This window comes from Lepisma saccharinum, chromosome 5, assembly GCF_977018435.1.
Source record: "Lepisma saccharinum chromosome 5, izLepSacc3.1, whole genome shotgun sequence".
Taxonomy (NCBI): domain Eukaryota; kingdom Metazoa; phylum Arthropoda; class Insecta; order Zygentoma; family Lepismatidae; genus Lepisma; species Lepisma saccharinum.
Window position 1 is genome coordinate 7,148,546 of NC_139233.1, and position 26,795 is coordinate 7,175,340.

Below are 26,795 nucleotides of genomic sequence, written 5' to 3' on the forward strand. Positions count from 1 at the left end.
GACTCGCATGTAACATCGCCGGCTCCCGTGGCGGAGTGGTTAGCACATCGCGCTACGACGCCGAGGGGTCTCGGGTTCGAATCCCGGCATGGGCATGACTGTTTGTGAGTGTCCATTCATCATTTCATCACATCATCATAACCCCATCTTCGCAAATTAGCCAAGAGTGGCACAAGAAACGAAGTTAAATAAAGCAATTTAATCAATCAATCAACGTCCATGCACAGGCCGAAATTCGAACCCGTGGCGTCGTAGCACGTTGTGATAACCTCTCCGCCGCAAAGTTCGACTTTATGAGATTTTGTTATCTTTCTTGATTTTTCAGATATGGCAAAATGCCTTTTCAGCTCTGGTGCTATATTGTGTCAACGCTTATTATTGTGTAATAGCTGTTTCAACTGTAAAATAACGAGAAACCGTGTGTATGATATTCAGTGATATTCAGCAATAGGTATTAGTCACGCAATATTAATATTACTTTTAATAAGTGAACAATTTTTATGAGAAATGCTTGCTGTCTATAAATTCCGCTTTTAAAAATATAAGGACCTCACGGATATAGTTTGCGCAGGGTATCACGTTTCCTAACAGTGGCCCTGTTTTTCGTAGTCCATTAGTCTGTATCGTTGCTATTAATCCACCCCTAAAAGTATCGTTGCGATTAATCCACCCCTAATAGTATGAGCCGTCAATAACACTGAATCGCTTTCAGTACCACAAGAAGACATTCTTTTCGAACTTCAAGTTGACGATTCTTTCTTTCCCTGAAATTTGATTCACTTCACATGAAACGTAAAAGGTTCTCTTTATTTCAAAATGTATTGAAAGTCTTTGCAATAAAAGGAGAGAAGTAGGATACGTATTGTCAAGGTCTACTTCCACATTTTAAACGAAAGGCATCAATTCGCTGTGATCGAATCAGCGACGAACTCAATTTGTTAGTCGTCTCGTCTTGTTCGGATTTCTAATATCTTTTTGTCCAGCTGAAGGTAAGCTGCCTTCGAACAGTGTTTCCAACTATTTCTTTACTTTTTCGACAACAGAATAAGCACGTTTTTCTTTCCGATAGCATAGCGGTAACGCTACCACCTTGCCATTAAGAGTCACCGGAGTCAATTTGTGATTAGTCTGACTGAGCATCAAGTGGAATTAAAATTAACCAAACTTGGTCCTGTGTTCAGTTGTGACATTTTTGATAGCCGCATATTGCAACACTGCAGATCTTAGCATTAGTTTTCATGGATAACTTCAACTTGCGATTGATCGGCATGAATATGGCCACAAATTGGCAGAGTTTGATGTTGATAGTACTAAGTAACTATGTCAGCGTTGTCCGGCAATCTAATGTTTATTTATAAGATCTTTGAGAAGGAAATGAGCCCCTTGCACACTTTCATTATCTCCTTTCCCGGCGAGTCCTGATTACGAAATAAGCGAGAAAAAGCAGTTAGTTTCAGTGGGAGGCACTTCCCCTAGCGGCTCTGTAGGTGACCTTGAACGTTATCGATTTACACGAAATTCCAGACTAGAAACTACGTGGGAGATTTTAGCGCGAGAACAAAGCACGAGCAAACCTTCCTTATCACTTCCGCCACTCTAGACATCGTTATAAATAAATCTATTTTTAAAACAAACTCGCATTTCTTTCCGCAAGACACATATGAAACCTTGCGCTCATAAATGCAAGATTTTTTTTTCTGCTTAATTTATTGATCCTTCTCGGTGTTGCCAGACGTACACGTGCGAATGAGATCTGGAATAGGTGCAGAACATACAGAATTGGCCGCGGTGGCTCAGTCGGTAACGCGTCTGACTACCATGCTAAAGATCCCGGGTTCGATCCCCGGCCGGTTCAAATCCGGGAACTTTTCTAACGATGGAAGTGGCCCCGGTGCCCACCCAGCGTCGAATAACATGGGTACCTGGAGGAAACCCTGGGGGGTAAAGGCGGTCAGGGGCGTGATGCTGATCACATCACCCCCACTCACGACCGGATCAAGAAAGTGTGTGGCGTTACCCCCACACCCCCTATACGCCTTCATGTCGTGGTGCTATGCACAGGGAGCACAGATTGGTCCATGTCTTACCATTAAACCGTTATTGGCTTACGAGGAATGGCGTCAATACGAGGTACAATACACAGTCGATTGTCATGAAATTTGATTCTTAGAATATTTGAAACAAAAGGTGCAATGTTTGCGGAGCGGTATTTGAAGGGGGATGGGAGGAATTCAAGGCAACATTAAATTATAAGTTATGCACAATGAATCATTGAATTAATGTTCGCTCTACTGATTTTTTTCCAACAATCATTTTCATTCTCTTACTGATCCAATGTTTAAATTTGATTAACCTTTTTTAATGTTTACATACATGAATTCCTGCAAACAATTCAACAATTCGTTGTCTTGTGTAAAGATTTTGTGTGAGAATGATGGGTCCGTTCCCAAAAAGCCATGTAACTGAATATTTTTCCCATTCTGTGCATATTTACTAATATGTTGATCTTTTTAAGCAATTAATATCAAATATTTAAAACATTGTATAGTAGTTTTGGATAATAAGCTGGATATACACTGCTAATTTCATGATAGTAGATGGGTTGCCAGCGATTACACTGATAAGGTTTGTAAGCACGAAATTATACTTGCTTCACGAACACGTTTATGTACTTGAAAATCTGATCTAAACTATGCTACAAACAGGACTCTGAAATGAAAGCGTACCTTTGTTACGGTGTAGTGGTGGTGGGTGTTTCTGACACCCCTTCCCTTTAATTCCAACCTTGACTAAAAGTTTAAAACCAAAAATGTAATGTACTGTTCTTGAGAGTTTCTGCCCTACTCTGTGTGTGGTTATTCCTATGTTTCTTTATCCGGCTACCCTAAGTCAAAACTGCATAATCTCTCAAACCCCGAAGGTAACACACATGCCCAATATGAAAGACAAGAACGGATTTCTCCACGTGAAACCTGACGCCGTAACTTCGTCCACTATCGGTCCCCGGTCTCATGTTAGCAAGAAGAAAATCAACTTCTCTCGTTTGCGCATGTCCTTCCTTTTGAAGCGAGTCAGAGGGCCAAGGTTTCTGTCCTCATATGGCCAGACCAGATCCTGTTTCGACGGAAGGTAATATACATTGTCGCGAATCAGAGATACTAACTTGTTGGCGTGACAGTTGCCCAGAACCTGAGCCGGGACAATGCGTCTGGTATAGTCTTACCGTGGAATACTGGATGCAAAACCAGAGTTTCTTTGCCGTACAAAATGCATTTCGAATGCTCCGCCAGGTGGCAGGGCAATCGATTAAATGAATCATAAAAACAATATTCAGCTGTGATTTTTAATTGGAATAGGCACGATCACTTTCAACATCGGATTAGACATTTATTCTAGCTATTTTTACACGTAATTACATGGTTGAGGAGAAAGTATTAGTTTACTTAGTGAATTATTAACAATGTCAATCGTGATTGGCTGAAGGGTTTCCATTTCCAAATGTCTGAATAGTAATTTGAAAAGATTTGGTAGGTGACTCTGGTCAACGTCTCATGCGCATAGTTTATTTTACATAAATCTCGGACCCTTTGAGCTGAAATTTGTATCGGATACCTTGTAAGGCTAATGTGACAGTGCACTTGATCGAAAACTGCCAACGTATTTTATGATGGTGGACGGGAATATTATTTTCTCTTTCAAATTCTATAAATTGTCGAAACTTGAACAGAAACTTTTAATACAACCTTGGAAATTTTGTCCAGATGCATATTTGAGCGAAATTAATCAACGAATTTTAATATGGTGGGCTCTTAAACGCGCCCTGTAACCACAACGTTGCAGAATATTCATGCAGGTATGAGAAAATGAAGAAACAAAGCGGTAATTTCTGTGTTGTAAGGCTATTTTTTCAAGGTAGTGGGGGAAAAAACAGCTCATTGCGTTGCGCCCGCATTGTTTCAGAAATCCTGGAAATTTGCACCCTTCTAACTAACTAACTCTCTAGCCTTCTTGAACCCGAAGGTTCATGGCTGCAGCAACATAGGCTTCCATCTGTCCCTATCCTGAGCAAGATCTATATACTCTTTTCCATCCCTACCAATTTCCTTTAAGTCCATCTCAACATTATCCCTCCTTCTTCGTCTTCCTACAGGTCTCTTACCATCAGGTTTCCCAACAAGAATCCTGTGAACTCTTCTTTCCTCTCCCATACGTGTCACATAGCCTGCCCACCTAAGTCTTCTTGATTTAATCATTCTAATAATATCTGGACATGAATACAAATTATGTAGTTCTAAATTATGTAACCTTCTCCACTTACCTGTCTCCTCATCCCTTCTAGGCCCAAATATTTTCCTAAGGATCTTATTTTCAAATACTCTCAATTTATGTTCCTCTTTCAATGTAAGGGGCCAAGTTTCGCATCCATATAATGTTACAGGCAAAATTACTGTTTTGCATATTTTAACTTTTAGTTTCTTAGATAATAAACTCTTCTGGTCTATCCAAGAAGTAAACTTATTCAACGTAAACACCGAAATGGTCCAGTCGGTAGTGTGTGTGAGTAATTTTTATGTGTGGGTTGATGGAAACGAGAGAAGAGATATTTTTTGGATTAGGGATTCACATTAAATTCCTGTCCATATCCCTAAACACTGGAAATTGCCAAATTTGAGTAGCTTGATATTATGGCTTGACCTTTTGCCGACGTTTGCACATGTTTCCGGATATTTCTCTCCTTTCGAAATATCGTATGATATTCCAGAATGTGAAAAATTACATATGCTTAGAATTGCTTCTAGAACCTTAATGTGAATATTCCTGTGTTTTCTTCTCGCTGTCGTTTAGATTTTATCAATAGTTTAATAGACTTTACGTAGCCATGAAACTATTGAGAATATCTAGGCAACAGCGAAAGCAAACTACATGAAAATTTATGTGGTTTACATGTTTAACATTTATAATAACGATTTTAATAAGAAAAAAACTCATATAAAATGTAATCATTCGAATTCCAACATGTATTGTGTGAAATTTACTCCAAATATTTCATGGGTGACAATATCTTTCATTAAAACATGGCTATCATTCTAATGTTGCCAAGTGTAGAAATTCGAATTGGACGGTGGAACACTTCAGGTGTTGGCTACACTGTGCGGTAGGAAGTTTACTTTCTGCGCGCGGCATGCGACGCAAATAAAGAAAGAAAAAAAGAGAAGCAGCAAGAACGCGAAATTCGAATTGGAATTAGTCCGGTTGTCTAGCCGAGTGCTTGTACTTCCTTTGTCGCTGTCTGCTGGAGACTGAAGAGACGCGACGCTGTTCGCGCCGAAGTGTTTCTCGAAGGCAAGCCTTGAGTGTGTGCTTAGTCAGCCTTCAGTGATTGCTTCCGAAACATAAGAGATCGTCAGCTCCCTCGTTGTACATTTGACACTTCCACGCCTCCCACTCGATCACGTAAGTACTGTCTACTGTGTTCACCACGTTTACTGGACAGAGGAAGGGGTTGAAAAGGCACTGACTTCGATGGAGTAAGGCTTTTCCTGTCCCACAAATTCCTCGAGGACGGTCTTTTGTTCCTTCTCCCAATATACAATATCGATTGAGATTTATATTTGTAAATGTCCAGAGCCATGAGCTTAACTTGAGGCCTATTTTGGTGGGGGGGGGGGGCAGACTCGAAAAATTCTAAGTTTATATAAAAATAGCGTCCAGCATTATTTCCAAAATAACTGTTACATTTGCAAAATCACAAATATTACCCTTTCATTACTTTGCTCCTCATATCCCTGGAGGCTAAGAAAAGGAAATTTTATACACCTTAAAATTTGGTTGGGCAAGTGCCCCCCCTTACCCCTGCCAAGTTACTCTTATTCCCGAAGCTAACAACATCGAGAGCCCCTCCCCCTTCCTCTTCTGCATAGTAATTATATATACAAGTCTAATTATAACTGTTATTCCAAGTTATGTTAATTTTTACTTATTTACATTTCTAACACCAATTGAAATCATTTCAAACATTTAAACTTTTGTTCCCGGATTTGAACCGGCCGGGTTCGATCCCCGGTCGGTTCAAATCCGGGAACTTTTCTAACGATGGAAGCGGCCCCGGCACCCACCCAGCGTCGAATAACATGGGTACCTGGGGGAAACCCTGGGGGGTAAAGGCGGTCAGGGGCGTGATGCTGATCACATCACCCCCACTCACGACCGGATCAAGAAAGTGTGGGGCGTTACCCCCACGCCCCCTATACGCCTTCATGGCGTGGTGCTAAGCACAGGGGAGCACTTTTACCTCTTTTTTAGCTCTTTTGACAGTGGACCCCCCCCCTTCCCCCTGTGAAGGTTGAAGCTGTAACTCTAAAGCCTCCCGAAATATAGGCTTGCTATAACTTCTAATCCTTTTCGTATACATTCTCAATGAGGTTACACTTACAGAGTTTTTATAAGACATTGATTAGAGCAGAATATCGTAGAAAACAGATGATTTAATTACAAGAAACGCCACCACTAGCTCCATAGTGCGCGCCACGAGAGAACTGGGACACGATACACCTTTGATCGACAAAACGTTTACTTCAATTGAGCAAAATTCTCTGCAATTATAGTTTGATATATCTGAAATTAACGATTGAAGGAATTGTTTCGGTAAAAAAAAAATGGCATTCTTCTCCCAAAATCATGTTTTGCGTATGGGGGCCTCCCCGATGGCGCAGTGGTAGCGTCGCCGACTTGTAATCAAGAGGTCCCGGGTTCGATACCCGGTGGAGGCACAAGTGGTTCGGATCCCACTTTAAACTGTAGGTCCAGTCCCGATTAGCCTTAATGTGCATAAAGTGGACTTAAAACAACAATTCAATTACTGTTTTGCGTATGGTTAGGTGAACTAGTTTCTTTTTACCCAGTCAGAAACTTGGGTTTGATATCTAAGTTATCTTGATTATCTATTATCAATATAATCAGGCCTTTTCAACAATATAAAAAATGAACACTGACAATTTTTTTTTAAAAAAATGTACGAATTGTGCTCGAAAATATGACAAGACTGTGTAAAACGTGTGTAAAGGAGTTGTACACTTGCCGAAAGCGCACTTTCAGCACGTATTTGAACACGTCTGTCTGATAGCAAATTTTGGAAAGTTCCCTAAAACGTCTTAATCGCCAGAAAAGAAGGCCACAATTAAATTTTCAATCGCATTATAAACTCTTTTTAGTATTTACATATTTTTATTTCACGTCGTTTTACGGCAACTTTTGACAAATGTATTGTAAACCCACATTCTCGATTATCTTTAGTTATTTCATACACTGAGTGGTAATGTTCACACAAATCATTCTAATATATCATCTCAACTTGACTACATTGCAGGCTGGATGAAACAGATATTTTGTACGGGGTAGATACATTTCAGTCCAACAGATCCTATTTTCTCGTCGCTACGTCATCTTATGTGAAATTGTTAGTCACGAGATATTTATTGTTGAGTTTACACTGGAAAAGCAGAGAAATTGATTGTTAACATCATTATTGTATGAAGTTAATATTAGCTGATCTTTGAAATCTTAAAAATGTCATCTGTGTACTTCTAATGGTGACGAAACGTGGAACTTCTTGATAGCGACATGATATCGTTTCAAATTTTACCTCATTGGTTTACATAGTCCTGGATTGGCACCGAGTCTGGCACTGATTTTTAAGTAATTTCATAGTAATAAATGTTCTATTTATTTCTGCCCGGAAAGGAATTTTCCATGCTGCACACAGACTACAAACGGTGTAAAAAAAAACAAAAAAAAAACTAACTTACTTCGCCACACCAGAGGAGATTTTTTTAGTGAAAGGATAACAAAATTCTCTCTCCAATAAAAGAACAGAATGTGCAGCTGGAATGACTTTTTAATGGTTGAATGCTCTTCGAGAGCTTAGATTTTAAAACTAAGCTTCTTAACAAGACAAGACTTACAATAAACACCAGAGGGCACTGATGTATTGATGCACAAGGTTTGTTACCCTTGCACTTTTTTTCTTGATTAACATGACAACATACAGTAGTCGGAACTGCAAGTTCTCACGTTTCAGCGGATAGATTCCTCTGGTTGTGTCCGTGTCTGGTTCATTTATCATCACCCTTCCTCGGGCATCACGAGCTGCTATTCTTCATCTCTTTGGATGCAAGGGAGGGAGCTTATTTCGTTTGGCATCTCGAGGCGGGAAATGCCATTGCTGCAAAAGAGAAACATTTACTTTAACAAATCACTTCCACAGTCAGTGTGGGAGAGGCAGGTTTTGTATGGAATTCACTTTGGTATCTGGAATTTCATAGGCACAGTGTAACGGCATGCCTACAAATCAGATTATGATGTAAATGTCATTTATTTGCCCGGAGAGGGTGTGGCAAATTAGTTGAGATCGAACATTCAGTAGATTTCGGAACGAACATCTATGGTTCTGCGAAGAATAAACAAGGATCACAAACACCCGATCTAATACATAATCATTACTTATGAGACGTTGACTAGAGCGACCTACAGAATCGTTCCAAACCAACTACTCTTCTGTTGTTACATGGGGTTTTCATGGACCACCAATCAAATCTCGTTCAATATTAAAATTGAATCAAAGTAATATTTTATATTTAACCATGTTATTTAGTGTAAAATGGCTAACAACAAGTTTTTGGGTCTATATACAGTGTGTTCGTTTTATATATAGTAGAACCACAAGCAAAAAAGGCTGCGCAGACCCGCGACTTCTGTGTGCCGTACTCCCGCGTGGAGGGGAGGAGCAAAGTGGAGCATGCTTCCTTATGGTGAGAGTTCTTTTGTTTGTTGTCGCTCTATAACACAGGTTATTACTCGTTATGCAACATAAATATAATTGTCTACATGCTAAAGATATATGGTAAATAAGCGAGACGTTACGGGACGAAAATGCCTCGCATTTTCACAACAGCTAACAATATTCTCGTTTTCCTTCATCACTTCGAAACTTTTTTTTTCTCGAAGATAGCTGCTAATACAAGAAAAGCAATTCAAAATTAAAGTAAAAGTTCAACTACATGAATATCCAACGACATTTACAATATTGGAGTGACTGAATATATAAAAATTATTGTTCAACCGGTCCCAGGTTCGAGTCTTCTTACGAAGTGTTCTTTTTTAAATTCTCCTTTTATTAAACAAGAGCATTGAAACATTATTTGTAATAGCAATGTATCTGGAATTTACTAAGAAAAATAAACAAATAAATGAATTGACGCATGTTCAAAGGGATATTTTTACGTATAAGATCGTGAATTTTGATACTATAACGATAATTGTGTACTGCTTCAAAGACATTGACAAATATTAATGAAATATTTATATTTGTGGTAATTCAGGACATACTAATTTTACCCCTTTCTCCACTCCAGTCCAATGCAAGGATACCTCCCCAAATATCGAATGAAAAGTTTTCATCATGTGTAATTCTCCATAAAATGTTTGCGCCGATTCGTACTACCTTAGTTTTCTTTGTTACAAACAAGTATTCTTTGCACATTACATGTAGGAGGAGAGTTGCATCTACATTTCACACTGGTCAGCTCCTCCTAGATATTCTCAAGAACGAAAGTTTGTAGGGTAGTGGTTACCGTTGTAGATTGTCAACCTGATGGTCGTAGGTTCAAACCCCTCTGATGGCAGGAAATTATGATTAGTTTTAGATATATCCCATTGTGTTTATTGTCCACGCAGTGTGAAACGGAATTATTCTGTTTGGAATTGACGATGGGGGAAGGAGAAAGGTAAATAACAAAACCTCCATTTCAACGAACTGAGAATTGGAGAAAAATTGGATAATTCTTATAAATATGAAAATTTCATTCATGTTTTTAGTGGTATAATCGCAGGTAGAATCAAAGATCTTACGTGGCAGATTTTATCTCGCTCTGAACTCAGCCAAATGGCATTTCGCAGAGATCTAATACATTCTCCAATTAATTTTAAAATATTATTGAATGTTTCATGTCGATATTTTGAATAATGCATTAATTCTTGACTCTGAGACGATATTTTATACAAATACCTCATCTCTCCTCTAGCCTCTTTTCTCTTTCTCCTTCTTCTCTCCCCTTCTCCTCTGCTTATATGTCATATCGCCTTCCCTCCTGCTCTCGGCTCTTGTCTACATCCCATTCTTCTCCACTCCTCTTATCTCCTCTCCTGTCTTACATTTCAGACTCCACTGCACTCTTCTCCTCTTCTTTTCGTTCTTCTATTTTTCTCTCCTTTACTCTACTCTCCACTCCCCTCTTCTCGTCTCCTCCTCTCCTCTCCTCCTCTTTGCTCCATTTTCCTCATCTCTCCTCGCATATTTTCCCTTTCTCCTCGTTACTTCTCCTATCCATATCTGTCCTATCTTTTCTTCCCTCTTTCCCTTTCGCTCTTTTCTTGCCCCTTTTCGTTTCCTCTCTCCTCTTCTCCTTTGTGTAGACTCATCAGCGATGAAATACTAGAAAATAGATTTTCTTTCTTTCAGAAAGTATTTCTTATTTGCGACAAATGTAATACTGATATTTTTTTAGTTTTATACAATTATACTTGGTTTTATTCCCTTCGCGTATTTCATAAATATCTATTGCGCATATGGGAACCCTGAATTTGAGCCTAACTCTACGCGCAACCCACCAGCGCCTTACGTAATTTGGGTTGCCTAGTTTAAAATGTCGTTGTCCTAAAACTTTGGAGAGACACTGTACAACATAGGGAGTTTGCTCTCCTGGTTTATTTTTGGTTCGATGATCATAAAACGCATTCCGTAGTTCAGGCTCAAATAAAGTTGCCTTCACAAGGTGAGCAAGAACTGTGGCACGTAGCACCAGCCGCACAATTTCGGCTTCGATACTCACAAAAGAGTTCTGGTGCTCTAGGGAGTTACGTGCCCATTTGTACAATCGCTGCCGAAAGACGAAAGGAAATCGCTATTACGTTATGCTCAAACACAAAAAGCAGGATATGCAAAACGTTTATGTATTGCAGCGGAACTCCTGAACATCTGCTCTGTTTTCGCCAAAACTGCTTTTCTTGCATCGAGAAAGTCCTGGATCTCGGATTCTCTTTCTCTTTCGTGGTGAGTCAGACAAAAGACCATTTAGGATTTACGAGTTCTCCCAACTTGGACGGTAGAGATTTGCAGAGCATGTAGCCGGTTTGTGAGGTATCGCATATCAATATCTTAACCTAATCTTACTCCTGCTCATTGTCCTAGTACTAAGTCACGTGATCCTTCCCCCGCTGTGTTGGTTTTCCCCCCAAAAAGGTTCTTTCAAGGTCACAGGGCCCATATAACTACTTTTTCCAGTTGCGTACAAAATATGGTATGCAACTCTGTTCATGCGTTGCATGTAGAACTTATGTATATGCTTTATTTTTCCCTTTTAACAACGGACAACATAGTATGGACTAAAATGTCCACGAAACTGACTTTTGTAATACATTAAGGTGCTTAGTTTCTGTATGCGTGACGTCACCCGGTGGTTGGTCGTGTCAAGTTTTCGTTAGATTTTCCAAGGTAGGTGCGCAAATAGGAATCGGTTATATGCAGTGCACAATTATTGGTTACCAAAATGGCGTCGTTTGCTAGTTATTTATGACAAAGAGAAGCTTATATTTTTAACCAAAATAAGCACTAGTGGAATAATGTGAGTCAAATTGCGTGAAATCATAGTTTAAGTTCCAAGTCATTATGCACCATTTTACCACGGCTTCACAACTGATTTGTTCAACCATCGACTTGGAGGCGCTAGTAACATCCTTGGCAACTTTTTCGACGCGAGTGACATACTTACTCTATTATAGAATCTAGGGGGCAGAGATGGTCGAAACACTACGACTCCGTACAAGGGGTTCTAAATTAATGTTTGGCTCGCTTTGGACGAAAGCAAAAAAAGGAAAATGCATAATATGACTTTTAAAAGGCCAAAAAATGACTTAAAGGGTATAAGAAGCTTAAAAAATTACCTTTACTCAAAAAAGGGTCAAAAATGCAAGAAAATGCCCTAAGAAAGGCATCCCAATCTATACTTATGCAATGTTTCTGCCTTACCAAAAAAAGATGCATTTGTATCAAAATTCTAGCCCTAGCTATGAGATTTTTGGAAGCACTTCTTGCAGCACTTAGCTAGCAAACATGTTAAAGGAATTGTTTCCACCTAAAGCGGGCATAACATTGGTGTCTGCGTTGGACGAGGACGTTAGGTTGGACTCTAGCTCACTGTGAAATAGTCTAAACCAACCCCAAAGAGTCCACATGATAAATTCACAGACGTCGAGTATTTAAACTTGACGTACTGCTAAAAATATGATTACAACATACTCAACAATCATAATCATCGAAATTGTTAAAATGTCTGACGTTTCTTCTGCACGTTTACTTTCCTGAACAGAATTATCTGGCGACGGTGCACTATAGCGCATGGGGAAAATTGGCGAACGACAGTAGTAATTTTCTTAGTGATTATTAACGAGGTTAAACGTGATTGGCAGGAGTCACATTTACTTCTCTTCAAGGCACCTCCTTGTCTCACCGCCCGCAGGTGGGCTCGATACATTGTCTTCGACGCCCATTGGCTGATAAGATTGCGTACTTATTGCTTAACTCACAGGTCTCGTAGCATTTGAACATATTGACTCGCTTGTTGAACCAACTGGTTGCTCCTCGATCAGATAAAGTGTGTGTTGGAAGTTACTTCTAGGCGGGGACGAATAATTTTAAATATCGTTGACACCTTTTGTCCAATTTATCAAGGATTATCTTCATGTACGATGTTATCTTGATGCATAACTACGCCAGTGACATCTGGAAAGCAAGTCGCTTTGAGGGTTGAAGTGGCATAATGGGTGTGACTGTATCTGCTGTTACACTGTGGAAATAATAATGCTTATGTCTGTTGATACTCGACCACATCGTAAAATATGAGTTCAAAGTTGACGCCAAGAATAAACTAGGATCCGGAACTTCCTATCTGATATGTAATCTTTGTGCCTGAAAGGCTGACTAGAGAGAGCCATCTGCCGAAACGTTCCAACTACTCTGTTATGGTTTTTTTGGAAACCAGCCACCAAACACGTGTAAATTTATTAATTCATCAAGAACAGCAATGTTTCCAGTTTAACCGTGTTATTTTGTGTGAGAAGAAAAGCTGCCATGAATTTCTAATTCGACACAGGAACTTATCTTACCAGTTCAATTTAAAGTTAAAACGGAATATTTTTATGAAGTATTTTTCTATGATTTGCATTTGACTGTCCTGACATCTGACGGAGAGTTCTAAATTAGAGACTTTTCAACTGTCAAGAGGCTGAAGTTTACAATCCATGTTAATTCATGGTTGCTATTTCGCATAGCAAAAGATGATCTAAAGGTAGCAATGGTTCTTATTCCAAATTAGTTACGTGTTTAAGAATTACTTCGGGTCGGAGTTGAGAGTTTTATTTGTATTTTTAGCGCCGCTTTTCTACCAGTTTCTGCTATCGCGACGATGAGTAGATGCAATTGATGAAAGGAGAAGTAACACCCATGACCAGATCGGAACTCGAAACCGGCAACTTATGTGGCGAGTTGGAAAGTTTGCCACGTTACGCGATTAGCCAGCGAGTACTGCTGGCTATTAGCGTTTATTTACATAGCACATTTGCACATAGAGAATTTGCGAAAAATATTACAAAAAATTACACAAATATTAAATGTTTTACTTTGTTTTTAAACCATTTACTTGCAAAGCCAGTTGGTCTGTAGGTTCTCCATTGCAAGTTTGCTAATCGAATATACCAAGAAAACATTAACGTCGACTAAATCATGGGCTTACAAGCAGTAACATGCGCCGGTCTCACTATTTTGTTTAACTTTCTTCCATTATCTTCTAGACGAGGTAGAAGAAGAAGATAAGTTTGTGATCCACCTAAACCGTAGAAAAAGACCGTAGAAAAAGACGAGCTTGTTAGATATTCCGCACCAGTAGCTTGCCTTTCTGGCAGAATTTTCAAGCGCGACGCGATTTGCTCAGTGTTGGCAGCTAATGTCTCGTTCAGGATTTAAAATGTATTTCGTTCTTCATGACACAACTATGTTGTTTTCATTATCTTATATAAACATGTGCCACAGAATATAAAGTATAAGATATCCTGCATTTATTGTTGACAGTTGAGAAGCTGACGATTACATTAATCTGCTCGAAAGCTTGACAGGGAAAATCTCGATATGAACACGGAGACAAGGTTCTGTACCTAAACATAATATATTTGCACAATTGTTTAATTCTTGCGCTTTAATCAGAACTTAGACGTGATTAGTTAACAGTTTTCTGAATTCCAGAGCTTTTCCGTTATCTTATTCATTTTCCATCTTTCCATGTTGGCTGTTTACGAATTTTACGTGGCATAGTTAATCTGAAAACATTGGAATATTATCGTGGTTTCTGAAAACAATTAACCTATGTCGTATAACCAGCCAGCTCCAGATTTATATATGTGGGGCCCCTCCCCCACACACCTCCCACATAAAAATTCAGCTACAACTTTTAGATCAATTTGTTAGATATGTTTTTCTTAATATTTTTACCTCATTTTAAATCTATTTTTGTCACTTTTTAGCCCACTTCTGAACCCAGTTTTACTAGTCTAGTACTAACTGTCTGTGCTGTGACGACAAAGAATAATTCAGATGGATTCTCTCTTAAGTTAGAATTTTAGATAAGGGGATATTTCCCCGAATAAATTTGAAGGGTGCAAAATGGCCGTAAGTGCCGTCGCAGCCAAAACTTTTAATTCATTCATTCATTCATTCATTCATTCCAGATGAATTCTATACATGGAAACATAAATGGCTGTTGTCCGTACAAAGAAAAATAATGTTTTCTCAATTGGAACTTTCCGTCAGATGGCAGGTCAATCGATTAAACGAATCATAATAATTACTTAATGCTAATATCCAGTAATGACTTTAAACAGAATTGTTGAAGCCAGCTTTTATATCGAATTAGAAATTTATTTTAGCCATGTTTACACCAAATAATATAGTTAAAGAGATAATATTAGTTTGATTAAGTATTAAGGAGTTAAAGCGTGATTTTTTTTTCTTTCTTGCATGTTCCCCTACGAACCCCGATTGGAAAGATTCGGTAGGTAGCTCTAGTCAACATCTGATACGTACTTACATGTACTTGATGGGAAGTTTGTGATTCTGGTTTATTTTTGCCATAATTCGAAGCCAGTGTTTTCAGCTGCACCGGAACACAGTCCATTCGATTTGATTCTGCAACTTCTTGCACAAGAAACAGAGATGTCTAAGACAATACCGGTTCACCCACACCGCTTGTCTCTGAACAGTGGAAGCAGGTGTTATGTGGGCGTACATGCTTGTAAACCAAAAAAGTTGCATTTTCGGAATAAGTTGATGTGCCCTTGTACAACATTTTACCAGCACGTACTGCATATGATATTCTCCTTAATTGTGTATGGCTGTTGCAAGTCGGAAACACTTTCCACTTTGTTTGCTCAGATTAAAAATGACTCGACACCAAAACAAATTTATTGAAGGAATCCATTCTGAAAGGTTGTCCCAAAAATAGAAAGTGCGAATACATATTCAAGACTTCATTATCTTTCCTTGATTGTTTTGGACAACACTCAGTTGATCTGACTACCTGCTTCTTGAGACTGGGATTTAAGAAATAACAAGAAACAATCAAAACAGTGACATGTATAGTGGAGGTCCTAATTCGAACGCCAGTTGGGTATTTTTGGCATAGCTCGAGAGGAAGCTGACCGGGCGCATATTTGTTTCCTCGGAGAAGCGATGTTGTCATTTTTACCTGCAGTGTTTAGATATCCAACACGAATTGCGATGACGTTACACTCTCAAGGTGTCCATATTGTAGGGCTATGTAGAGTGGACTCTTTTTAATTCGAACTTCAAGGGGCTACGAAAACAAATCGAATTAACCAGAATATAATAAAAAAACACAAATGAAATAACACACTGTATTAAACATAAAACTGCATTAATACGCAAACAGTACACCTTACCTTACAACTCCTATGTTTTATCCATATCTCCATCCAGGAACAGTACACTTATTGGAATATTCGCATCACGTGATAGTTTTTCATTCGTTTTTCTACCTCTCTAAGCACTTCAACTTTCTTATCTAATGTTAAGCCACTGTACGCACCACGTTTCGACATTGTGACTCCACTAAAACACACAGACAAATGACCCCTTCTGTCCAGCTATCCGCTCCCCTCTCAACTTGTTTCTTAGAGGGTGAAGGTCACATTCCTACAAACAATAGCTCTGTGGATTCTCTTATCTGCCGTTGGCACATCTGTTAACCATAAAAACAACCTTTTCAAGAAGAAAAGGGGGGACAAGCCATCTGTTGGAATTTCTTACGTAGCAACCACTTTGGTCTTTCTTGGAAAGATTTATGTTAAATTATTGGAAACCTGACTTCGAATTATCCAAATTTAACCTTCAAAATTCGAATTAAGTAGTAGTTTTTAACATTGTTTTAGATAGGGCTTTCAAGGGGAATTTGCTTTTGTTCGAATTATCCAAGTTCGATTCAAAGAGAGCGCACTGTATCCTTGCAAAGATAACCGTAACCTCACGTAAGGTATTAATGCCTTAACTTCGCCATGTAAACAAAGCCGTAAAATGAAATCTCTAAAGAAACTGAGTTGGCAACATCTCATTTACTCCACGTGGACTTAACAAGTACTGCCAGTTCCCAAAACGAACGCTATTGGTGGGAAAGGTTTGAGGGAAGGATATACTGGGCTGCATGTGGACTTGACGCTTGTCAGAGCGAAACTGATCCTTCGGAACAGAACGTTCTTTAAAGTAAAGTGGCGTTCGAATCAGGACTTCAACTGTAACAAAGTTTTATATATTTTGTTTGTTAGACAGTGAACTAAAATTTATCTTGAAATTTACTGCAGTGTTTTACTGATGTGATAAATTCACGTTTAAAAATATGATTAATAAGACAAGAATATATTTTGAGTATTCTATTTAAGTGTCTCTCATTCGCTTGAAACTTTGAGATTACCTCCTGTGATATGTCTTCTTGGTTTCCTTTCAGCCCGACTACTACAGGGACGCCCCCCACTTCAGGCGAATAGGCGAGGGGCCTGAGTACAGGCTCGAGATCCCTTGCGCCAAGCTAGACTACACCGGGGCTTATTCCGTGATAGCCCGAAACTGCCATGGAGAAGCCAAAGCTGTGATATCATTGCAGATCTACGCCAAAGGTCAGTGTAGCATTTATTTATTTGCTTACTTCCTTTCATTCACTTCTTGAAAATTGTGTGTTCGAGAAAATGGTTCTTCATTATTACACATGAAATTTCAGTTTTTTTTGTTTTTTGTATACATATGAAGGTTTGACATATTCGAATAGAAAAACTGTATATTTATTTTTACTATTAACAAAGGCAGTTGGAAAATATCCATTTACCCCCTTAACAATATTATGGAATAGAATTTATAAATAGATTATTCTTCAACCACCGCTTTTTAATGATATATTTTAGTTTTATTGTTTTTATTATTACATATAAATCGAAAATGAAACTTATTCACTATGTGCAACAATTGGGGGCCCTGCGGGAAACGTTCAATTTTCAAAATTTCCCAAAAATTACTGTTTTCTGAAATTTTGCACATTTTCAGTTCTTTTTTTTCAAAAATTGGGCCACGTGCATTACATGTCCTTAAATAATGTATTTTGTCGTGCTTCCCTGCAAATTTGGTCCATCCAGCGTCCATATGCCCGACGCTACAAGTGAAATTCCAGAAATTGTTTCTGTAAGCTGGCAACACTGCCACTCTTATACATTATTTCCCCCCCAAGAAGTATTAGCTTATTTTCAACGCAACTTTGCAAGATTGTGGGAATATGCCACTTCTAAATCCATTTTTCATTAGTTTGGTGTATTGTGATGAGTAGTGTAATTGATGATACAACCAGGACACTTATAGGTGTAGAAAAGAAGAGGTCATTTGATTAAACAGCCCGATTTGCCCACACTTAAAATTATGCCAAGATCCTCTTATTCCCCATTTCTTCAAGTGTGATATGCTCTTAATCCTCAAGAATTTTGATTCCTAGTGTAGAAAAGAATAGTTCATATGCCCCGATTTGCCCACACTTAAAATTATGCCAAGATCCTCTTATTCCCCATTTCTTCAAGTGTGATATGCTCTTAATCCTCAAGAATTTTGAATCCTAGTGTAGAAAAGAAGAGTTCATATGCCCCGATTTGCCCACACTTAAAACAATGTCAAAGGGGGGCATATAGCCCAATCGGCCAGGTGTGTACATATTTAAATCTAAAGAATTTTGAATTCTAGTGTAGAACTCCCCTCAGACAGATTTGCCCATGTGTGTAAAAGCTACATCTCTCAGTTTGTTGTCCATAAACTTGTCAAAAATATGCCCCTCTTGATATTTTTTTTGGCTACACTTAAAACTAAGGCAAAAATGCTCATAAGAGCTTTTGCTTACACAATAATATAATGTAATATATGCTTAAATACTTGTTGCTGTTATGTTAATATGTTACCTGGAATATGCTCAATATTTTAATTGGACACCAGCCTCAACTTGCATTTCTAGTACTAAGACAATGCATTGTGCAGAGCTCTTCTAGAATTGTTCTGTGACTCTCTCATTTCTTACATCATAAACATATGATTTTTCCCCTATGAGAATAACACTACATATGGTGTCATCAGGTAATGCCTCATGGAATTCACAGATAATTTTAATGTTTGTCCTGTCATTAACCACAACTTGTTTCCTTTTTGAAGTGTTGATTACAAACATGGGTCTCTGTGCTTTGAATTCATCTGGTGTGTAATACATGTCAGTATTGCCAGTAGTGACCCTTTTGTATGCTGTAAATGCTTCATATAATTTAAGGAAATCATCCTTGGAAATGTCTAAATTATAATTTTCTCTAGGAAATACCTCATTTCTGTCATTTTTAAGATATATGTTCTTGATGTTGCAGTTATCAAATCTACTTGAATTTTTTTCCTGATTATTGTGTCTTCCAGTCTGAAACAGAACCACCACAAAATCCGGCATGTCGTATTGTATACTGGAGAATGAATTTGTAGCATCAAACTCATAATAAGTACCAGCGGCAGGCTTCTGTACACATTGATATGTATAAAATTGTAAAGGAATCTGTGGATATTTTATTATATCTGCTTTGTATTTAAGAGCATAACTGGCTTCATATTCAACAACTGGGATTCTTAGCTCCATAGTCTGAATAATGCATTTGCCTTCATCAGGTAGGGTATTGGGCAGAGCTTCCCCTGTAGAATTTAATGTACTGTACCTCATCAAAGCATTATTATCATTGGCAGCTCTTCTAAATGTGATTCTTAAACCACTCTTCCACATAATATCTTTGTAATCTGAGAAGAATCCTGGCAACAGGCGCATAGGGAACAGCACTGTGTGGCTCTTAGATATAATTTTATCACCAGCCTCAAATCCACCTATTTTGTAGTAAGAAGCCTCGGTTTTGGATAATTTTAGTGTGGCCAAAGCTGTGGAGGTAATGCCGGGATAATCCACTTTGTTTATAACAACACCATGCTTTCTGATCTCAATTTCAGAGAACAGATGCGGCACAAAATTATCTACCAATCTTATATTTGAATTTGCCGGATAATCTGTTCCATCGAGCTTTACAACATCAAATTTGATGTATAGATCTGCTCTGTGGGGGTGTATAAAGCCATCCCCTACATCAAGATCAACCTCAATCTCTGTGTTGGGTTGATTTAAATTTGCAAATGTCCTCCTGTTTGGGGGGAATGATTGTAGCTCATAACTCTCAATATGTTCCATTTTTTTTGTATGTATTTTTATTTAAATATTAATCTCTATGATAGCAGTTGTTGTGGCTCCAGCAAAATCAACTAATTCTTCTTTTTCATTAGTGACCATCAATTCAATGTTATCTATTCTATTGTGGCACACAGGAAAATATAATGTTGGGGATGGAGTGTAGATGATTGGCTCCATAAATTCAGAATTAGGTTTGAATGTTGCAATGATGCCAGTTTGTTTGTGAGTGCCTATGCCATTTGATTTGGTGATCATACCCTCAGCCACATTACAGTGAATATTCAGAGTCTCTATGGCTAAGAATTTATGTATATTAATAGCAGTGTGTTTGATGGCCGGTTCAAGTTTTGTGTTGTTCTCAAAGCCTAACAGCTCTCCTATAGTACCCAGATCCACTGTTTCTGTAGCAGATACAATCTCTACTCTGTGAGTGACAGAATTTTGAGTTAATACTATACCTCTGGGTAATTGAGCATTTAGAGTGGACAGATTATACTGCCCTGGAGTGGTGGCAATTTTTTGATCCCCTACTGCAATTTTGTTGTTGTGGTGTGTAATATTAGGGATCAAGTACATGCCATAAAATGCTCTGAGAGCTATTGTTTTGGGATACACTGTATCATCATGTAATTTGAGTTTCAATATTGAATTTTGGCTGGTGAGATGGAATACCCCCCATGATGTTTCAGATACCACAGGACTTTTTGAAAATTTTCAATTGATGGTTTATTTATTTGAGACATATATCTAAGAACAGATAAACACAAATGTCCACAATTAACATCTTTGAAGTTTTGAACACGGGCATTATTGTAATAAAGATTAGCTGATTTTAGATATTTTACTAAATTTTCAGGTGGAACACCTCCAAATGAATCAAACACAAATGCCTTATTGTTTAAATATTTAAGATAACAAATCCAGTGAGTGCCCTGATTTTTGTACTTATCCAAATTAACAATGCCACACTCTTTGTTGAGTGGTTGTTCTGGCAAAGAATCAGACATGTACACACCTCTAAAATGTTTGATGCCCAGTGGCTTGATTAAAGCTTCAATATCTTGGTTTGTAAGCGGCTCTTGTTTTTTTTAAACTTATTTATGGCTCTCTTAACACCTTTGCCTTGTTTCTCCATGGCCAGGTTATGGCGCTTCAATTCATCTAATTCTGCCCTATTTTTCTTGGCATCTATTACTGTTTTTGCTATGGCAGCTGATCCCCCAGCCAATCTCCCAACAGCCCCAAGTGCTGCTAAGATGGCCGGGATAGTAAATATGAATCCCCCCACATGTGATTTTTTCCTGGATTGTTGTAATTTTTTTAATTGGGGGGTACTAAGCAACAATTTCATACCATGGCCCTTTGCAATACAAGAATTTTTTTTCTTGCGCTGCTTTTTGGTTAAAAGGCTATCAATAGTTTTAAGAGATTTAAGACCTGCATAAGGTATTTGATACATAACACCCTTGTCCTTCATTGTAGGTTTATTATATACATATTCACAGCCCCCACCCCAGTTTTTGTTTGGTGTTCATAGCTATGGTGGTCCCCAATGCTGCTATTTTTTCACTCAAAGAAGCATCTTTGCTTACAAATTTACCAAATGCAGCCTCTTCTAATTTCTTGTCTGCAACATGTCTCTTGTCAAGATCAGAATGTGTGTTGTATGCTATGTCATGGTCTCTACAAGCAGCATCTAGGGGATTAACACCAGGATCACCTCTGTTTAATCTATGGTCCAATTTTGTGCCTGGACCACAATACTGATAGCCTGGAATGTGTAGTTCAAATGGCAGCTTGTTTATAATGTCATTAACCAACCCCCGGCCCTCAGAAATATTCCAAAATTTAGGTGGTAGAGTATTAATAATTTTTATAAGATATCCAATCCCCTTAGTGTCATTCACTATAAAATTAGACAATTTTGTGCTTATCATGTCCATAATTCCAACCTTTTCATTGTAAAAATTGTGGTTGCCAGCATTTTCCTCCCCAGCTATCACCAATAACCTATCTACAAGTTTCCTGACATCATCAACCCAGACAAATTCTTTAGGCAGGGTGTTGTATTGTTTGATTCCACTACCTGTCTTAATTTGTGACCATATGGGCTTGATTAAATTGTTATATTTTGCTCCACTGCTAGACTTGACTCTTTTTTGTGTGGGATCATTGTTCTGGTATAGAGCATCTGATTTTATTAATATTTCTTTGTAGTGCTCATAGTCTTGATCTGTATAGCTGCCAGGCCTTTTCCTAGTCATCAGTTCCCACAATCCAGGTGTGCCGGGATATTTAACAAAACCACCTCTTTGTCCAAGATGAGATTCTGAATATACAATTATATCATCCCCCATAAATGTTACTCTGAAATTGCCAATTCTATGTATGATGCTACCATCACGCTCTGTGTCAGCATATAAGCCAAAGACCTCATCTTTGTTGTCTTTAGGTGTGCTTAAATATTTTTGAGCAAGAAGACCCAATTCAATAGGATCCTGAGTAGCTTCAATTCTTCGAGGAGCAACAGGACTAGGTGTATGAATACTGGAAAGTTGGGTGATTGGATAATCTAATATGTTCCTTGCAGCTACAGGTACAAGCTCTGTGATCAAATTTTGATTTTGCTCTGTAACAGTTTTGATATTTTTACCTAATTCACTAATAGCATCAATGATAGGCTGTTCTGTTTGTTTGTGTTGTTCATAAATTCCTCGGTTCTGTGATTTCCATCCCTTAAATCTTTTTACAAGATAATCTCTTAATTTAAGATCATCAAAGATTGGCCTTTTCATGGTTATTTATATATGTTTCAATGTCTAGAAAATTGTTGATTTTATTTCTGTATTTGCCACTATTGGGGTTTCTTGTCATATCAATTGTGACAAACCCATAACTGTCCTGGTTCCAGCACCTGCTGCAAAACTTGGAAAAATCATTGTAGCTCAAGTCCCCACCTACATATTCATCATGTATGTGTTTGAGGTTGGTATGATCTTGATGAAACACACATATAAAATTGCTGTTGTCTCGGATCAGCTGCTTGGGAATTTTAGAAAAAGTCTGTGCCAGGTAGAAGCAATCAATGTTTTTGTGTCGGCCCTGTGTAAAGAAATTTCTAACCTTGTTTTGATTATCCAATATAATGTCATCAAACACAACAACAGAATTATCGAGACATTCATGGATTGGCTTAACATCTGGTTCAAAAGTGGCAATATCCAATCCATCATATAGCTTCATCAGCTGCTGATATTTTAATTGTTCCAAGCTCTTAGAGAAAACATACAAGTGCCTGTTTTTCCAGTCTAACCAGTTGGGTGCCAATAAAAAATTATCAATCATTAGTGTAGTTTTACCACAAGCTGATGGTCCAACAATAAGACATCTAATATTATCAGGCAGCAACTTGCCATTTCTCTTAATCTGCTGTTCAGGTTCTGGCAGCCTTTTTATAACATCCCAGGTGCTCATATTATCACTTTGTCTGCATCGATCCAGCTGTGTTCTGGAAGTCCTAGCCATTTGACAAATAACTTGTTGCCTTTTCTGCGGATGATTTTTTCTATGAGATATGTGTCAGGCTGTTTAGTTTTGCTGAGTTCTTCTTCATAGAATCTGCCTTTGAGAATTTCTCCTCGGTGATCTTTTATTATATATGTGTTAAGGGTCCCAGGTTTAACTTGAACCACTGTAAATAATTCAGTGCTCCAGTTTCTTGTAAAGCCTCTTTTGAATAAGTGCTTATATTTGCTGATTCTTACTTGATCACCCACCCTGTATTTGGCCTTTCTTGTTGTTGGCTGGTATCTAGGATAATAAACAGTCCTGATCAATTTTTGTTCATCAGATGAAGTTACTTCAGAGGGTTTCATGTTGATTGTGGAATGGACCGAGTTGTTATATTTATGTAGAAGTTCTGGAAGAATATTAATCCATTTATAATTACCTTGAAGTGTAAATTGTTTATACATAAGAAGTAGTGGGATTGGCTATAGGATGAGCACCACTTACAAGTGTAGAAAAGAAGAGGTTATTTGATTGAACAACCCGATTTGCCTACACTTAAAACAAAGCCAAAAGGGGCTTATACCCCAATTCTTCAAGTGTGATATGCTCTGAATTTTAAGAAATTTTGAATTCTAGTGTAGAAAGGAAGAAGCCTCAACAGATAGATTTGCCTACACTTAAGACTAAGCCAAGTTCCATATGATCTTATTGTTTATAGTGTGTTTCTCTGTCAAAATCCTAGGAATTTTGAATTCTAGTGTAGAAATGGTGAGCCCCCCCTCAGATTGATTCTGCCATGTTTATTAATATAATGCTCATAGCTCCTGGGTTCTGAGACCCAGTAGAGAATGGCGCATAGCCCCATGGTTTTTATTGCCTTGTAAACAAGAGGCTCGGGTTTGAGTCCTGATAAAATATGAAGCCTCCCCTGATGGCAAAATGTTAATATTGTTGCTTTGTAAACAAAAGGCTCGGGTTTGAGTCCTGACAAAATATGAGATTGAAATATATGTGGCAAAATAATATCTCCACACGTGAGATTTAGAGAATAATTATTGTTAGTTGATATATAATTGATAGCTCCCAGATCTGAAAACCTGGTACAAAGTGTTATACAACAGCATAAAAAGAGCAAAATTATTTTATATTGGGGATCACCAGAGCCAAGTTATTGTTTTGGCATAGTTCTGTTTTTTTGGACCAAGAAATTTTATATAAATAAACAACAAAAATGCCAAAACAAAAATATTGCAATCAGTGTAATAAAAATATATCTAGTTCTAATTGGTCTAGGCACCGGCATATTTGTGACTCTAAGAAATACAGAAAGGCCACAAAAATATGTCCAAGATGCCATAAAATATTAAGCAGGGCATATTACAAATGGCACAAGTGTAATTCTTATGTACAGTCATCAACATTGCCCCCACAACCATCTACATCTGGTCTGAAAAGAAAGCATGAAGCACCTGTTAATGCTGGACCGGCAAAGCAGCCACGCTATGAACCCATCCATAGCAGTTTTAATGGCCAATTAAGGGATTATCGGTTTGTATCAGAGCCAAGATGTGGTATTAATAATTTTTTGAACAGTGTAAATTCTGATGTGCAGGCAATTCTAAATGCACAAAATGGCTCTTATAAGCTGTCCCTCAAATTGTTTGCACAATATAAGAAGCCAAATGGCATAAAATTTACACAGCCCCACATAACAGAAACTGTACCTGTGTACCTAAATGCAAATTTAGACAAAATAATAAGCAGTTTGATAGAACAATTAAATATTAAACACTCGGAATTTGCGGCAAAAGAGTCTGGATGGAGCCTATGCGGATCTCCACACAAGTTATATGTTAATATTTCTGAATTCAGCCCATTACAAGGATCTACATATCTGCCATTACCTGCCAATATTAAAAACAAAAAAGCCGTGGTTAATATAGAAAATAATGATGAGAAATGCTTTTTGTGGTGTATTTTAGCTGCTTTGTTTCCAGTTTCAAGGAATCCTCAGAGAATAAGTTATTACAAACAACATGAGCACGATTTTGATGAGGCAATGGAGGGTTTAGAATATCCAATGTCTGTTCAGAATATTGATAAATTTGAAAAAAAGGCCCGGGATATTAATGGCAAACAATTATCTATTAATGTTTTTATTTGTTCTACTGGCCGTGGCAATTGCTTGATAGAACATCTCAGAATCAGTATATTTGATGATGATTTTGCTGTTCCGATTGATCTGCTCTTAATTGAAGGGGATGGTACATATCATTACACTCTGATACATAATCTTGAAGCTTTAGTCAGAACACAACTAGACAAATCCAATACAATATTCAAGTTGTGCAGAAGATGTTTAAGTGTATTTGATGGTAGAAAAATGGTGAATGGGGTTCGGGAAGTGAATGCAGAAATTGCTAAAAACAAGTTAATTGAGCATCTGGAATACTGTGGCAATTATAAACCTGTTCATATGGTGATGCCTAATCCAAGTGAAAAAGCAAAATTCAAAAAGTTTGAAGCCTTGTTGGAACACCCAGCATATATTGTCTGTGATTTTGAATCAAACCTCAAACCTCTTGCATTCTGCAATCCAGATCCTGAAGAATCTTCAATTACACCATACCAGCTACATGAACCTTCCAGTTTTTATTATGTGATTGTACAGGATGGTGTTGTTACTAAAAAAGATTCATACATGGGAGCAGATGCCATCAAAGAATTTGCACAAAGAATAGAAAATGAGTGCCATAACATAGCATCTAATATCTTAATAAAATCAAAACCCATGTTGCCTTTAACAGAGAAACAGATTGAAGATTTCAACAATGCAGAAAAATGCCCGGTATGTGATTCTGAATTTTCAGATGCAAATGTCAAGGTTCATCACCATTCTCATACAGATGGTAAATTCTTAATGGCCCTGTGTAATAGCTGCAATATTCAGATCCAGAGACCAAAATTTATCCCCATATTTTGCCACGGTGCATCCAATTATGATTTTCATCATTTGATCAGGTACGAGGGGTTTAACAAGCAGAATTTAAATATTTTAGCAGAAAACGATGAGAAATATATATCTATTAGCAAAATAATTAAAGTTAATGGTGTTCCTATTCACATAAGATTTCTTGATTCCTACAGAATTTTATCGGCTAGCCTGGCTACACTGGCCACTCAATTATCTGATGATCAATTCAAAATCACATGTACCATGTTTCCAAATCAGGACCTGAAATTAATTAGGCGGAAGGGTGTATATCCATATGATTATGTTACAGATTTTTCTAAATTTGATGAGTGTTCTCTGCCACCTCAACAAGAGTTTTACAGCAAAGTCAGAGGATCTGGAATCACTGATGATGATTATCACCA

The 26,795-nt window shown here is 37.9% G+C and overlaps 1 protein-coding gene across 6 annotated transcripts in view; it reads left to right on the plus strand.

Moving 5' to 3' along the window:
- LOC145987634 (uncharacterized) overlaps positions 1–26,795 on the plus strand; it is a 529,186-nt gene that overhangs the window by 350,772 nt on the left and 151,619 nt on the right. For all 6 annotated transcript variants that reach the window (XM_083122088.1, XM_083122085.1, XM_083122086.1 and 3 more), the window contains one exon: positions 17,121–17,289. In XM_083122088.1, coding sequence (XP_082978214.1) covers positions 17,121–17,289 — 169 coding nt within the window. The remainder of the gene's footprint in view (positions 1–17,120; positions 17,290–26,795) is intronic.